The 16,872-nt window shown below is 34.7% G+C and overlaps 1 protein-coding gene across 1 annotated transcript in view; it reads left to right on the plus strand.

The window, feature by feature from the left end:
* The window catches only part of EDTP (Egg-derived tyrosine phosphatase), a 451,026-nt gene that overhangs the window by 290,389 nt on the left and 143,765 nt on the right, over positions 1–16,872 (plus strand). Inside the window, exon 12 of the mRNA XM_090399919.1 lies at positions 2,820–2,883. Within this exon, the coding sequence (XP_090256045.1) occupies positions 2,820–2,883 (64 nt within the window). The remainder of the gene's footprint in view (positions 1–2,819; positions 2,884–16,872) is intronic.

Consider the following 16,872-nt stretch of genomic DNA (forward strand, 5'->3'; position numbering starts at 1 on the left):
AGTCTTACAGTGGCTGCACTGCATAGTTCAGAATGCCTGGATAGAGGGACGAACTCCCATTGATGGAGTAGAGCTCTCATAGTATCTATATATAAAAAGGAAATAAAACTGAATGTGAGAATTATAGAGGTATATCCCTATTGAGTGTTCCTGGTAAGATATATGCAAGTATACTTGAGAAACGGTTGAGAAGAATTGGTGAAGAACAAGCTGGATTCAGGTAAAATAGAGGCTGTCAGGATCAGATCTTCACTTTACGACAAATAGTGGAGAAATCATGGGAATATAACAAAGATCTGTATTTAAGTTTTGTCGATTTGGAAAAGGCATATGACAAGGTGCCAAGAGAGAAGCTATTCAATACGCTACAGTTCTATGGTGTTAATGGGGCATTATATCAAGCAATACTTAGTCTTTATTTGAGTTGCAAGTCAGCAGTTACAATTAAAGGAAGTACAGGAAGATGGTTTAATGTTAATCTGGTGTGAGACAAGGATGTACATTATCCCATCTGTCATTCATTCATTATCTATATGGATCACATTATGAAGGAAAGTGGTATTAAACATGATATCAAAATTGGAGATGTTAATGTCAGCTCTTTGCTTTATGCAGATGATGTTATACTTATCAATAAATCCGCTACGTCTGCAAGACTCTCTGACTAAATTGAATAACTGTTATAATAGATATGGTATGAAGGTCAGCAATAAAAAGACAAAGACAATGAAAATAGGCAGAATCATTGAAAATATCAATTGTGTTGTGAATGGAGAACCCGTGGAACAAGTAAAACATTTCAGCTACTTAGGCATGCTTTTTTAGTGAAGATGGTAAATTAAATATGGAAATAGACAACAGAATCAACAAAGCTGGTATGGTAGGAAGTCAATCGAATAAATTCGTATGGAATAAGAGAGAAATTAGTCGGAACACTAAATTAGCTGTATACAAGAAAGTGTTCAAACCAGTTTTAACTTGTGGATCTGAGAGCTGGGTCAGAAGTAAAACACTTGACCAAAGACTCGAGATCGCAGATATGAGAGTCCTGAGAAAGATTAGAGGCGTGAACAGATGGCATCGATGGCAATATCATATTAAAAATGAGGATATTAGGAAAGAACTTGACATTTTCAGCATCCAGGAATGCGTTAGCAGAGCTAATCTCAGGTGGTATGGTCACTTAAACAGAATGGGCGAGGAATGGTTAGCAAAGCAAGTGTTCTCTGCCAAGTTGGCAGGAAAACGACCCAGAGGAAGACCAAGATATAGGTGGATTGATACGGTACAAAGTGCCTTAGACATAGAAATATAAGATCTGGTAATGTTGGAGTCTTGACAAGTAGACTGATTTGGAGGAAAATTATAGATAGGAAGTTAATAATGATGTAAATTTTTCATGTACACTCTCATATCCTGTATACCCCCTTGAGGGTACATGGCAGAAATTTGATGATGATGATATATAAACATGTTGCTCTCCTGCCCCATTTAATTTTGTAACCTAATAGATAATAATAGGACTGTAGCTTTGATGTAGTAAATTATTATTTTTCCTTCACCAGAGGTCAGGCCAGTAATTGTTGTAACGGTTGGTCAGTAACTTTTGCAAACCATGTAGATTGCAGTGTAACTTGTTTCTCTGTATATATGTGTATGCTCCAGATGATGACCTTGATATGAAGGTCGAAACGTCGAGTGTTCATTTTGGTTTATATTAAACTAATGTTTTGCTCTAACACAGTAGTTGTCTTTATAATTTTCCATAATGTATTCTGATTACCTTGTAAGCATGAAAGAAAGGATCCTACTATGTATCCTCAAGGGGTGTACAGGAAATGATAGTACCACATGAAAAATTTACATCATTACTAACTTCCTATCTACAATTTTCCTCGAAATCAGTCTGTTACTTGTCAAGACTCCAACATTATCAGATCTTATATTTCTGTTGTCTAAGGCACTTGTTTTCATATCAATCCACCTATATCTTTCTTCCTCTGGGGTTGTTTTCCTGCCAACCTGACAGAACACTTGTTTTGCTATCTTTCCTCGCCCATTCTGTTTAAGAATGGACGAGGAAAGATTAGCTCGAGATTAGCTCTGCTAACTCATTCTTGGATGCTGACAATGTCAAGTCTTTCCTAATATCCTCGTTTTTAATATGATATTGCCATTGATGCCATCTTTTAGCATTCCTAATCTTTCTCAGGGCTCTCATATCTGCAGTCTCTAGTCTTTGGTCAAGTTTTTTACTTCAGACCCAGCTCCCAGATCCATAAGTTAAAACTGGTTTGAACACTGTCTTGTATAATATAATTTAGTGTTCTGACTAATTTCTCTCTTATCCCCATATGAATTTATTCAATTGACTTCTTACCATACCAGCTTTGTTGATTCTGTTGTCTATTTCCATATTTAATTTGCCATCTTCACTAAAAATCGTGCCTAATTAACTGAAATGTTTTACTTGTTCCACAGGTTCTCCATTCATAATGCAGTTGACATTTTCAATGATGTTTTAACCAAAATACAAAATGATGGTTTTAAATATATTAAAAGATTTATTATGATGGTTACGGCATGCTGTTTGTATTTAAATTAAACTCTTAAGACTGGTTGTTCTGTTAAAACTAAATTCATAATTTAAGTACATTTTGTTAATATATTTGAAAGGATGTTTTGCTACCTAAATAAAATCCACAACCATAAGGTGATGTGAGAAAGATAATTGAACCCATTTTTATATATGTAATTGTTTCTTAAATGAAATTTTTGTATTCTTATTTCTATAGGATACAATTATTTTTTATTTGCAGTCATGGGATCTAGTCAAGTTAACAAAAAACTACATGAAGTTGCTTCTGAAGTATCTTGTTGAAGGTATGGTTATTCGTTCAGATATTAGAACTGAAATTGTATATTACACTGGCACAAATTTTGTGTGTAAAATATAATTTTTTTTTATTGTTTATCGTTTTGCTTATTGTCTCATTAATATTTCCTTACATCATTAGTAGAGAACTTAAATAATGTAAACTGTAATTATTCATTTTTATTGTTTGAGATATTTGAGTTAATTATCCTTTTCTGTCAAATGAAAAATTTAAAAACTAAAAAAATATTTCATGTTTGTTTATTCGTTATGTAACCTGATTCTTAATTCTAATAATAACCTGTATATTAGGTATTATTTTTAGTCTTATGTGCATGAAAGAAAAAGAACAGCAATCCCTCAACTAATGTGCCTAATGCTTTCTTTAAAGCCAGTGCATTAATCAAAATGCACTAATCGAATATAATAACCTATGGGGAAAAAGTATAATTCGTTCCTCAAATTTCTTTTTTGACCCTTAATTTTTTTTAATAAAAGAATTAGGGTATATCTTGGAGCCTAGTTAAAGGAAACCATGAAGCTGAAGGACAAAAACATATTCAGAATATAAATTTATTATTTTACTTCTTAACAAAGAATTGATCTGATGTAGTTTGGAGTATTCTGTTTTTTTCATAAAACTGATGGTATGGCCCTATTGCCTTTTCTACTCTACTGCAAATTTTACTGCTTCTCTCTTCATCAGGTTCAGCCTCTAAGCATTGCTGCTTAAAAACTTCAGTTACACGAAAAATATTTTTAATTTGTTTCTGTGAAATCTCTTTGAGCTTACCAGTGATTAAATTTTCTTCAGGATCTTCCTGCTGTTCATCTAAATTTAGTAGGTCAGAATCACTCAATTTTTCAGAATGAGATTTGATTAATTTAGATTCATTTGAAAAGTCTAAAATCATTTGTACAATGTGGAAGAATGTGCTTACAAATGACTCGCATATTGCTAGCAGTAATTTCATTCAACTTTGCGACTTTATAACTAGGCTGAGATTTCTCTGATTTGTCCAGAAAAAGTTTGTCTTTGGAAGGCATTCGCTTCCAAAAAAAGGCGAATGCCTTCCAAAGACAAACTTTTGCTGCCACCTCCTTATCAGCACTTGCAGCTTCGTCTGTGATTAGAACATTATGTAGGCTATTTCTCTTTTTGAAACTCTCTAACCACCCAGCATTAGCGTGGAATTCTTCTTTTCCATCATTGATAGCCCTTTCTTTCAAGGAGAGATCTATTTCTTTCTGCAAAGGGATGCTAAATAGATCTGTTTTTGGTTACAATCTTCAATTCATGTAGAAAGAAATCTCTCTAATTCAATCATTATAATACTTTGATTTCAAGTGCGATTTCAATTTTTTGTCCGCATGGTTAGCCTATTGGCTGTGTGCTATATGCCTGGGGAAGGGGTGTCCTAGGTTCGATTCCTGTCAGTGATGTGAGGAGCTTAACGATTTTCCTCAGCCATAGCCAAGATAGTCAGTCTTGGGCGTGGACAGTAGGGTTTTTCCCAAGTTTATCCTGGGATGTTTCATCCTGCAAAACAGACAAACCGGCCTTGAGAACTCAACACTAAGGACATAGGATATACTGGTGCATAGGGCTGACCACCTTATCCTGTAAACGGTTTGGGGTTCGATGATTAATAAACCCTCGACACTGCAAGGTAAAAGAGGATAAAAGGAAAATGAGATGAAATGATTTCAAGTGCATTTATGAACTAGAAGCAGCCTTAAGTTTTTCTTTGTATTCAGCAGCTTTGCTTAAAATTAATCTTATAGGTGATTCACCCATTTTTGTATTCTTGACCTATCTTTGCTCTGGACTCGCCTTATTCATTTTTCTTTATTATTTCAAGTTTTTCTTATAACGTGATTACTTTTCCAATCATTTTCACACTTCCACTTTTAATGCTTGCTAATTCTTTTACTCATGATGAAAGGTTGGGAAAATATTTTAAAATAAAAAACCAAAAGTAAGGAAAACAATTGCAAAGGAGGCACGAGATATGATTATCAAAATGCTATGTAATTAGCAGACGACATAAATTTTGGCAGTAAATTTCAAACATAGTGTACGTGGAAATAGTGTAGTATGTCATTTAAAAAAACCGTAAAATGTTTTAAATTGGTAACTAAATTATTTCATCCTGTTGAGCGATTTTTTTTAAAAATAGTTATCCATAAAAAATGTAGAGATAGAAAATTTTTTTAAATCTGTAACATTTATTTTTAAGATGTATATAGGTGCACCAATCGATTTTGAGTATAGAAAAAAAATGACTCACTAATTGGAAGTGCATTAATCGAGGGATTACTGTATACTTTGCAAGATGTGTAGCAAATTCTTACTCTTATGTTTGGTTTAGGAAAGATAACTGGTAATGGTAAATAATTTTCAGGGAAAAAAAATATAAGTTATTTCTAGTCATTCAAAAACATGCTAATTAGGTTATATTTTAGCTTCTCCTTCTAAATAATTTTTTTTTAATTTAAAAAAAATTGGAAAATAAAGGACAACAGACTTTGTATCTTCATAATTTGTGGTCTCATATGGAGGTGATGAATGAGATCTGACATTGCTTGCCAGAGAATAGTGGATTTAGAATCCTCTGCTTTTGTCCTTCTCTGGCTCAAGGTTTCCTAACCCATTTAATATTTGTTTGCTGCACTTTGCTCCAAACTCTGACAGCTTCTCAGATCTCCTCACATTCCTTTCATGAAACTTGGACATCTGCAGTCCAGATATCCAAATTGTAGGGTCATTGCCTAGAAAGGGAAAGCCCAGATGGATAAGTGAAGGTTGCCTTTTTTTCTAGGCAACCTCCATTTATCCATAATGGCTTTCCCTTTTTCACTTTTTGTCTAGCTTTCCCAAGCTGGACAAAAAGTGAGAGTTTATGCTATTAGCAATGACCTAACTTAAACTGTACATTTACCACACAAATTCCTAATAATCCTCTTACACTCTCCAGTATCCTGGATCTTTCACCTGTTCTGCTTCCAGATATATACTGTAGAGATCACCTCCTCTCTCAGCAACTCAGACATAGTCTTGTGCAGGTCTCTTCTCGCAGAACTCCCTAACTCAAACTGCTCTGCTCTCCACCCTGCATCCTCTGGCTATAAAGGTGCTAAGTGGAATAACCTCTGGAATTTCTACTTCTCCTTTCCTTGGGCTGACTATTGCTTTTGCTTATCTGATCCTTACACCTGCTCCAAACAAGTCACATAAATTATTCTCGCTGGTATGAATGCTTTCATCCCCCATTCTATCCAAAATTCTCTTCCAAGCCCCTGGTTCAACAAAGTGCATTAAAACAACTGTATCTGACTGCAGGTGGCTCACATCAAGAACTTCCAGCTTTATACTCGGCCTATACCAAAGCATGCAACAAATTCAAAACATTTATCTGCAGATCTAAATCTGACTTCATAAAGGACAATAGAGAAAACTTTCATCCATGCATTCTGGTCCTTTGGTAAGAAAGCTATTGGATGCACTTTATGCTCACTTGCACTTCATCTCTCTCTCATCCTGATGTTACCACTGTTACTTCACCCAAAGATAAAGCAGACCTCCTGGCATTATTCTTTTCATCAAACTCCCACATTGATGAATTGCCTCCTACCATATTGGAATCAGAGCACTATAATAAGCCTCCCATTGTTTTTTGACAAAAAGACATTGAAGATGACTAAATAACTGATACTAAAAAGTCTTCCGGTCCTGATAGCATCTCTCCATTGTTCTTAGACATTGTTTCAGAGCTGACACCTGTCCTGCATTTTCTCTGTAATCTATTATACATAGCTGGTACTTAATTCAGTGCATGGAAATAATCACATATCCTGTCCATTCCAAAAAATGGAAGTCTAGATGAATTGAACCCACATCTTAGTCCTCTCCAAAGCATCAGTAGCCAACTTCTCCACTATCTGGAGCCTACCAGTTAATCATCATCTCCCATTGGTATCTAGACCTGAACAGATTGCCATGATCTGGTCTAGTTGCAGTCTTTTGTAATTGGGTAGCCAGCTTTCTCTGTCATTCACTGTGTCAGGGTAGATTGCTCCCCCCCCCCCCCCTTCACCGGCAATGCAGGAGTGTCTCAGGGCTCTGTCCTCTCTCAGCTCTATACATAAATGACCTATTCTCAATTACCATTGATCTTATCCATAGCCTTGCAGATGATAGTTACTCTTCATTCATCCCTCTTTTTGTTAAATCACTTCTTTGAGAAGTGGAGTCTTATTCCAAGGCACTATCAAGAAACTGGAACATGCTGTTTCCATTTGAACAATAGCATGGCACATGACATCTTAAGAGTGCCACTAAATGGGAACATATTACTGCACAATTTTAATCCAAAGTATCTGGGCATAATCCTAGACAGAACCCTCACCTTTAATAGACATTTCTCCAATGTTGCTGCCAAACCCAGGACTAGAAATAACATTCTGCATAAACTTGCCAGAACAGCCCGAGGACTTCTGCTCCCACGTTAAGGACAAACATATCTGCTCAGCTGTCTGGCTGAATAGTGCACATGTTAAATTAATTGATACCATCCTGAAGTCTTTATTGTTCCATTTCTGGAACAATAAAGACTACTCCATCATGTTAGCTACCCAGTTCTGAGCCATATACAACCACTACAACCTGATTTGTGAATATAACAAAATTTGCCGGAATCCGTTGCTTCCTATACACTCTGATAGTGACAGCTATACATTGCAGAGGCTTAAGTCAAGACACCTGCCTATTATAATGACACAACGACTTGTCACTAAGAGCTATGATGCAACAATAGCATGGCAGATGGACTGCCCAAGCCCCCCAGTAATCTGGCACACTGTCTTTAACCCAAACAGCTCTCCATCAGGGTTCGACTACCTCGAAAAATATGGATCTCCCTAAATAGGGTTTGCACCAACCATGCTAGGTGCAGAGATTCCTTGTTTTCTTGGAGAATAAGATCAAACTTATCTTCCAACTGGTGAGGATAATCAAATTATACAACATATCACGTTTGGCTGTCGAACTTAGACATTCGATTTTAATTTTATGCTTATTTGTATATTTTTATATGTATATATGACTACGGTAACACTTCACTCTAACGTATTCTTTTATATATTTTTTATACATTTTATTGTCTAGTATGCCCTCTTTTTTTGTGTGTGTTTGGTTATATAGTCTGACCACATAAGCGAAAGAGCTATCGTTAGCAGACTGCCAAGAAGAGTCAATTCATGTTGAAGGGGAGAAAGAAATAAGGCAATGTATAGATTGGTCACCAACACACGAAATCACGTGCTTTATACATAAAATTTTCCAACTGTTATACAAACAAAATAGTTACCACTTCAAAAACTACAATGATCATAAAAGAGAAGTTAATTTTCCGATGTGTAATAATAAACACTCATCCCACAATACAGATTGATTACCCTATTATCGGAATGGATTCTCCTTCTTTTGACATGCGCAGAAGTGTTGAAGGCTCTTGTATCTGTGGGCGTACTATATATGCATGTATTCCTCTTAACCAAACACTAAATAAATAATCCCACTCTTTTGAAAAACATACCATATAGTGCTCTGACATCCAAAGCTGAAAGATAATCTAAAACTAGTGCAATAGATATTGATCTATGTACTATTTCAGTTTCAGTGGGGGGGGGGGTAAGAACAATCTGGCACCTTCAATGCCACCTAAATGCAGTCCTGCCTTTTTTCTTGCAAAAGAAATCTCAGCTACTCTACTTTTACTCTCAGTAATCACAAATCATCTCTTAGCTTGGACTAACATTTAACTCCATTCTCTCCTGCCATAAACACATCGCATTATTAGCTTCCTCAGCATCCAAAAAACTAGGCATTCTCTTTTATTCAAGGGCTGTTTTACACCCAACTTTTAATTTCATACAAATTCCAAATCTGCCTATCCTTACAATACTGCTCACATATTTGAGGTGATATACCTAAAAAATTCTTGCTGCTGCCCAAGGAAAACAGTTTGACTCATAAATCTCGTACAGATTCACTTCAACCTTTGTCTCACAGATACAATGTTTCTATTCTACAGGTACTTCAATAGTCATTGTTCCACTGAACTGCAGCCATCATTCCTCCACTTTTTGTTGCACCTATTAATACAAGAGTAGCAGCAGCAGCTGTTCAAACACATTGCTGTGTAACTGAAAAAAACATACCACACCTGCCTCTCCTGTTCCTCTTTTACTCCATCTACTTCTGTTCTCTTGAACAGCTTTCCTGAAGTATTCCCAACTACAACCTGCAACTCTTCTCCTTCTTCTTCTTCTTCTTCAAAAAAAAGTCAATCTATATATCCTCATCTGCACTCCACATGAACTGATATGCTTAATAGGTCCTTCAGCCTCTTGTGTATAGGGTCAATATTAAAAATAAAATAAAATTTATTTTATATATAATGTAATATAATAACATAAGGTTACATTCCTAAGCCACCTAACAAACAACAAACATATCCAATTTACCATAAAGATTGAAAACAATAACTTTTTCTTTTCTAGACACATTTGTCACATGTCTTCCCTCAGGCTGCTTTTCCTTCACAGTTTACTGCAAACCTATATATAGAGGCCAATACATACATAAAAATTCATACCACCATCCAACATAAAAACTAGGGATCATCAGCACCCTCAAACATAGAGCCCAACAATTTTCAAAGAATATGAAATTATTAGTCAAATGTTTATTTAAAAAAAAAAAGCTGCAATAAAAAAAAAGTTCACAATATCCTCACAAAAATATCAGAAAAAATAAAACACTACATAAATACAATATTAAGGCAACCTTTAAATCTCCTGCAAAATTAAGATATTTACTCCACTCATCCAAAGATCCTCTTCCATACCTTGCCCACCCAGGGATTTACAAAATTCAGTGCACCTGCAACATACCCTGCATAGGGGAAACAGGGTGTACCATCCCAATAAGAAAAGACGAACATAAATGACACACTAAATTCCCTACTATGGTAAAATAGGCCTGTCAGATGATGCATATCAAACATGTCACAGAATCGAATAAAAGGCGCAAAGTTCCTACAAAACTTGGTTTGAAAGAAAGTTCAAAGAAGCCTGTGAGATGCGAAACATCTGAATCTAAACAAGAATGATGGATTAATAATTCCAAGAATATGGAAGAACAATATAGTCCAGAACACTTTAATATAAGAGGACAATAGAAATTGCTTAATATAGTTCTTCTATAAAATCTTTTTTATCATCCGTATATTATTATACTAATATGTATTTTATTTTATGAATTAATTTTTATTTTTATATATATTTTATGTAGTAATATTTTATTTTTATAAATTTTTCTTTTTCACCAGAGGTAAGATTAGGGTAAACGATTTACAAAGCATTTTGATTTATCTTACTTTTGTGTTGAAATGCTTAGTATTATTTTCTTAATTATAAGTAAAGTAATTGCTCCAACACACGTTCTTTTGTCTCCATAAAGTCTTCACTATGAATGCTGATCGTATAACTTTAAAAGAAAGAATTGTCCCTGCATATACAGCTTGCAGGGATTCCTATCCCTGTTCCCTCCTCCTCCTCCTCCATTCTATGAAAAAACCTTGTCCACATTAACCCCCTAATAACTTCTTACCAACTATTTATTTGGTCTCTTGCTAATTGCTACTCATACTACAGTTTTGCTACCTTACCAACTAATTCATTTTTTATTTGCCTGCTAACTTCCCCGATGCCATCAACATCACTCTTCCTCCCTTTCTGCCCTATCTGTCTTTAGGGAAAACATCCTTCCATTTCTGTTCTTGTCATGATCTCATCCTCATCAAACCATATCTCACTTATTCTGATAATTTTTGGACAGATATACTTCCCACTATTGTTTACTCTCTTCAGCAACCTACTGATATTCTTACATTCTTTTTTTCCCAACGAAATCATTCATTCCTATTACCACTACCAACCCTTCACATACTCATCATATCCAGTGCCTCATCATTCCATCTTCAGAAAAATGAACCATGAGACTCTTCTCATTCATCACACTTCTAATAATTGAATTTCCTTACTGAGTCAGTCATTTGTTGCCTCTTTCAGGTGGCCATCTTATGTTCCGTTTTTTTTTTTTTTAATCATCATTATCAAATTCCTGCCATGTACCCTCAAGAGGTGTACAGGATATTATGATAGTATTAAATGAAGAACTTACATCATTACTAACTTCCTATTAATAATTTTCCTCCAAATCAATCTGTTATCTGTCAAGACTCCAACATTATCAGATCTTTTTTTCGTGGAAAGGCTTAGATGTTGGTTATACATTCTTACTAAATAGCTTAAGGAAATTACAATGTACAATAGAATATACATTAAAATAAATTTTAATACATCTTCCAATATTTTGGCAACGTCACGTTGCCATTTTCACAGGAACTTAAAAAACAAGACGTGCACGCAAGCACAACACACAGTAAATGAGGACGAAGCAGGAAGCTATCCTTCCTCCTAAAAGTCCTGATGGTGCCCCCTGGCAGGGGCAATAGGAAACAATCCAAACCTCAATAAATTTGGTTGCATGAGACTGCCCCAAATTTGGGAAACCTACATCAGAAGACCTTCAGCCCAATTAGCCAGGAATACCAACATTGCTCGCTAGGGTGGCACCATCAGGACTTTTAGGAGAAAGAATAGCTTCCTGCTTCGTCCTCATTTACTGTGTGTTGTGCTTGCGTGCACGTCTTGTTTTTTAAGTTCCTGTGAAAATGGCAACGTGATATTGCCGAAATATTGGAAGATGCATTAAAATTTATTTTGATGTATATTTTATTGTACGTTGTAATTTCCTTAAGTTATTTAGTAAGAATTATCAGATCTTATATTTCTGTCTTCTAAGACACTTTCTACTGTATCAGTCTACCTATATCTGGGTATTTTTCTTGCCAACCTGGCAGAGAACACTGGTTTTGCTGATCTTTCTTCTTCCATTCTGTTCAAGTGATCATACTACCTGAGATTAGCTTTACTAGCACATTCTTGGATGCTAATAATGCCAAGTTCTTTCCTAATATCCTTATTTTTAATATGATATTGCCATTGATGCTCATGTTCCTAATCTTTCTCAGTACTCCCATATCTGTGGTCTCTAGTCTTTGGTCAAGTGTTTTATTTCTAACCCAGCTCTCAGATTCATATGTTAAAATCGGTTTGAACACTGTCTTTTATTCATCTAATTTGGTGTTGAATTTCCCTCTACTTTTTTGTTTCTTTCTTTCTTTTGTCCCTTTTAAAAGCCACTTCTGGCTATAAGTTCTTCTAATTCTCAACATTTGTTTCTATCTTGAGCTTCTTGGTGCCAAAGAGTTCCAATTATTTTTCTTATATCATCTGACCATCTTCTTTCAGGTCTTCCAGCTTATCTTTTACCTTCATATGGCTGCCACTCCAGTAAAAATTTTGTCCATTTCTGACCTTGAGTCTTGCGATGTGTCTTGCCCATTTCCATTTCTTTCGAAGTATGTTTTCCCAATATCTAAAAATTTTGTTTTAGCTCTTCTTCATTTTTTTGATTTTTTTTCTGAGTCTTATGTTTAGCAGATGTCTTTCTATTCTTTGTTTTTTGCATGTTATTATTTTCTTTTTAAGCCAGGTTTCTGCTCTGTATGTCATCACAGGCAATACACATTGGTTGAACAGTCTTGCTCTGTTCTCAGGTTTTATTTTGCTTTCTTAATTTACCATCTTCACTAAAAATTGTGTCCAAGTAGCTGAAATGTTTTACTTGTTCTATAGGTTCTCCATGAATGATGCAGTTGATATTTTCATTATCTGTCTTGTTATTATTGCTGATTTTCATACCAAATTTATTACAACAGTTATTCAGTATAGCAGGGAATCTTGCAGACTTGTACTGGATTTATTTGTTATTATTATTATTGTGTGAGACCTCCAGAGTACAGACTCATTGACGGAGGACAACTACTGTACAGCTCTGTCTCCACCACTCACTACAGCGACGGCAACTACACCAACGCCATTTCCACTCAGCCAACCAGGACAGCAAAATTTATTTAAAAGTATGGCATCATCTGCATCAAGTATAGAGCTGAGATTGACATTTCCAATTTTTTATCAGGTTTAATACAGCTTTCCTTCATATTGTAATCCATATAGATAATGAATAACAGAGGGGATAATGTACATCCTTGTGTGACACCAGATTTAACATCAAACCATCTTCCTGTGGTGCCTTCAATTCCAACTGCTGACTTACAATTCAAATAAAGACTAAGCATTTCTTGCTATAACGCTCCACTGACAACATAACTGTAGCATTTTGGAAAACTTTTCCCTGGGCATCTTGTCATATGCCTTTTGCAGGTCTACAAAACTTAAATACAGATCTAAGCTATATTCCCACGATTTCTCAACTATTTATCGTAATGTGAAATTTGACCCCGAGAGCCTCTATTTGGCCTGAATCTAGTTTGTTCTTCACCAAGCTTCCCTTCCACAATCCTTCTCAAGTATACTTGCATAAATCTTACCAGGAATACTCAGTATGGAAATACCTCTGTAATTCTCATATTCAGTTTTATTTCCCTATTTGCATATGGGTACTATGAGAGCTTTACTCCAATCATCTGGGATTCATCCCCTCTCTCCAGGCCTTCTGAACTATGCAGTGCAGCCACTGCAAGACTTTTATACCTCCATACTTCAGCATTTCTAGTCAAATATCATCAACCCCAGCTGCCCTTTCCACATTTCAGGCTTTTTTTTTTTTTTTAACTTCAAGTATGGGTATATATTCCTGATTTGAATGCCTGTTGAGTGTTTTTTTACCACTGTGCTATCACTACTTGTTTCATTTAGCAATTTTTCGAAGTAAATACTCCATACATCAAGCATATTGTTTTCTTCAGTTTCATGTCATCCTTATCATCTCTAATTCCTTTCACAGCACTCTTTCCTCTATTTCTGAGCTTTTTCAACAGCCTCCAGAATATTTTCTACCTTCCTGGTATTTATTTTCTATGTTCTTACCAAAGTCTTCCTATGACTTTTGTTTAGCTAGTTTTACACAGTGTTTAGCTTTCTTACATTTTGTTTCTGTATTCTCTAAGAGCACAAGCTGACTAATTTCCCAGGAACTTTCAGTATGCTTTCGATATTGAACTTCCAGTGTCCACCATGGAGTCCTGATTTTTTTATCCTTACAAACAACCTCACCACATGCCTCTCTGGCTGAATCAATCAATGTTTTCTTTTGAGCTTGCCACTGAATCTCCAAGGTCTGGTTCCTGTTCTCAAAGTCTTTCATTTTTTCTTAAATAGTATTTGTCTTTTAGTTTACAGTTCTCATTTGACAGCTGCTCAATTTTTATTTGCTTCAAAACTTTCTTAAATGTTCTTTGAATATGAAATTCAATTTTAGCCTGCTTAAGACTAAATGGTGATCACTTCCAATTTCAAATTCTTTGTACACTCTTGTGTCCTGCACCAGGGAGAAAACATCACCATCAACAATAACATAGTCAATGAGACTTTTCTTATTCCTTGCCTCTTCTCTCCATGTGAATTTGTGCACATTTTTATGTTGGAACATGGTGTTAATAATAACCAGTCCATGTCCTGAGCAGAAATCCAACAGGTTTTTGCCATTATTATTAGCTTTCCTCTTTTCTCCAAATTTTCTCAAAATATTTTTGTATGTCTGACAATCATTTCTTACTCTGCTATTTAGATCTCCAACAAGGATCAACTTTTCCTTTTTCATTATGTCAATTGCTTTCTCTAAAGTTTCAAAAAATTCCTCCACTTCTAGCTGAGTAAAACTTCTGTGGGACCATAGGTACAAATAAGTATCATTGTCCATCCCTATTCTGATATTTGCCCACATCATTCCACTTGAAATTGCTTGCTATTCAAGAAGATTAGTAATATCAAGTATTTCATCCCACATATGTTTTCATTTTCTCACTGTCATTCACTGCTCCTTCCTTGTCATATATGCTCTTTTTTGTCTTTCATGCCTGCTATCTTACTGCTGGTTGTGTTCTTTCTTGTCATCGGTTTCACATGTTAACTTAAAGTTTAGTCATTTTTTTTGTGCTGTTAGCCTCACATGTTGTCTTACTATCACTCTTGCTTCTCTCCATAACTGCACACTCATAATCTCCTGCTCTGCCTTTTTACTTGCTACTTCTCACATTTAAATTTACCTCATAGTCCATGAGCATGGCACACTTTTTTATATACTTGCACTCGCTCATCTCATCTGGTTGACCTCTCCACCATCTCCCTATGCATACATAATATTAATGTCACTCGAACTATTTTTTATAAGTCCACATGGCTTATGTTCTTCTTTTGCACCAATGTACATCTTGACCTCAATCTCACCACCATTTTATCCTTAATTAATAAATAAACACAAAACATTAGAAATTAATGTAAAATCTAATACTCATCTTACCAATCTCAGTTATCTCTGAACAAAATTCATTTGAAAACTCATGTCGCACACACACACATAAAATTTAACTTATTTTAACTGTCTCTGAACAACTATCTTATTTTTGCCACTGCTGGCAAATATGCTTGATAACCAGTAAAATATTACCACTAAATAATTAAATCTTATTTCCTTTTTTTGAATTTAAACTACAAAAAATCAGTGATTGACAACTACCAATGCTTAAGCTTTTTTACATATCTAAAAGAATACAACTTGAGTGAAATGCAAACTATCTATATATATTTATAGACAGTTAAGCCATGGAAGAAGTGGGGTGGGGGGACATGCAGAACTAGAAGAATATGGGAATGAATATATCTGTACTGTTAGTTCAGTCCTTTTTCACTTTCCAAAGACAGTCACACAATTTTTTAGTAGCCTATGCTAGATTACTATTTCAGTTGGGTTTGTTTGTACTGTCAGCATATTTTACTAATAAAGAGCAGTAAATAAAAATTATTTTGAAACGACTTACAAAGAGATCATGTTACTATTTTAATTTTTACATTTTATGTATTCTCTTTCTTTCCTCCTATATATCAGATCTTCAAACTTTTTTTTTTGTTCTTTCATTCTGTTTTTTTTTTCCCCCTCTTCAGAATCAAGTTTGTTTATAGCATTCCTTCTAATCTTTATTTCTCTTGACAGTTTTATTTTCTTATGCCTCCTCTTCATACATTTGATCCCTGAATTCTTTTAATCCTGTATATTTCTCTTTGATTTAAATAAGTTATGCAATTTGTCTCTGAATGATCTAATTAACCAAAACATTCACTTTTATATTAGCATGCCTTTTATTATTATTATGTTTATTTCCATGTTGGAGACCACAAATGAAAGCAGTTAAAAGCTGGAAAAATAACAAAATAGCTATTTTACAAAGAAAACAAGGAACATTTACAAAGTTTAGAAAGCTTTTATTCACAAGTCAAGGCACTATGAATATATAAACACTAAATCAATACATCAGTACATTAAATGGAAGTTCAGACTACAGAATAGTAAACTTCTATGACCTTCCCCCGACATTAGGCACATTGCGTTGAAGATTGCACCTAATGGCATAATTAAAGTTTAAAATTTAAATTTAACAATTATAATTATTTTTGATAAAATTAAATAAGTGTATTTTGAATTTTATACAAAATATGGAAATTGCCAGTAAAATTTTTTTTTTTTTCAGCCTGTCCTTTTTACACTTACAGGAAAAATCATGATGCAGATTTGTATGTATGGGAGAGGGGGTGGGGGTCGACATCAATTTCTTGCTTTTCGGTAGGTGGACTGGTAATAGTTCGTCTCTAAGTGATCTTTTTTTAAAACTGAATATAGTTTCAGAAAGCAAAATAAATTAAAAAAAGAGTTAGTGAATGTATCTTCATGTAATATTTTTTAAACAGCCAGAAATTAAATAATAGCAATGATAATTATTGCATTAAGT

The sequence above is a fragment of the Typopeltis vanoorti genome, chromosome 1 (assembly GCF_054136105.1).
Source record: "Typopeltis vanoorti isolate ZY-2024b chromosome 1, IOZ_Tvanoo_1.0, whole genome shotgun sequence".
Taxonomy (NCBI): Eukaryota; Metazoa; Arthropoda; class Arachnida; order Uropygi; family Thelyphonidae; genus Typopeltis; species Typopeltis vanoorti.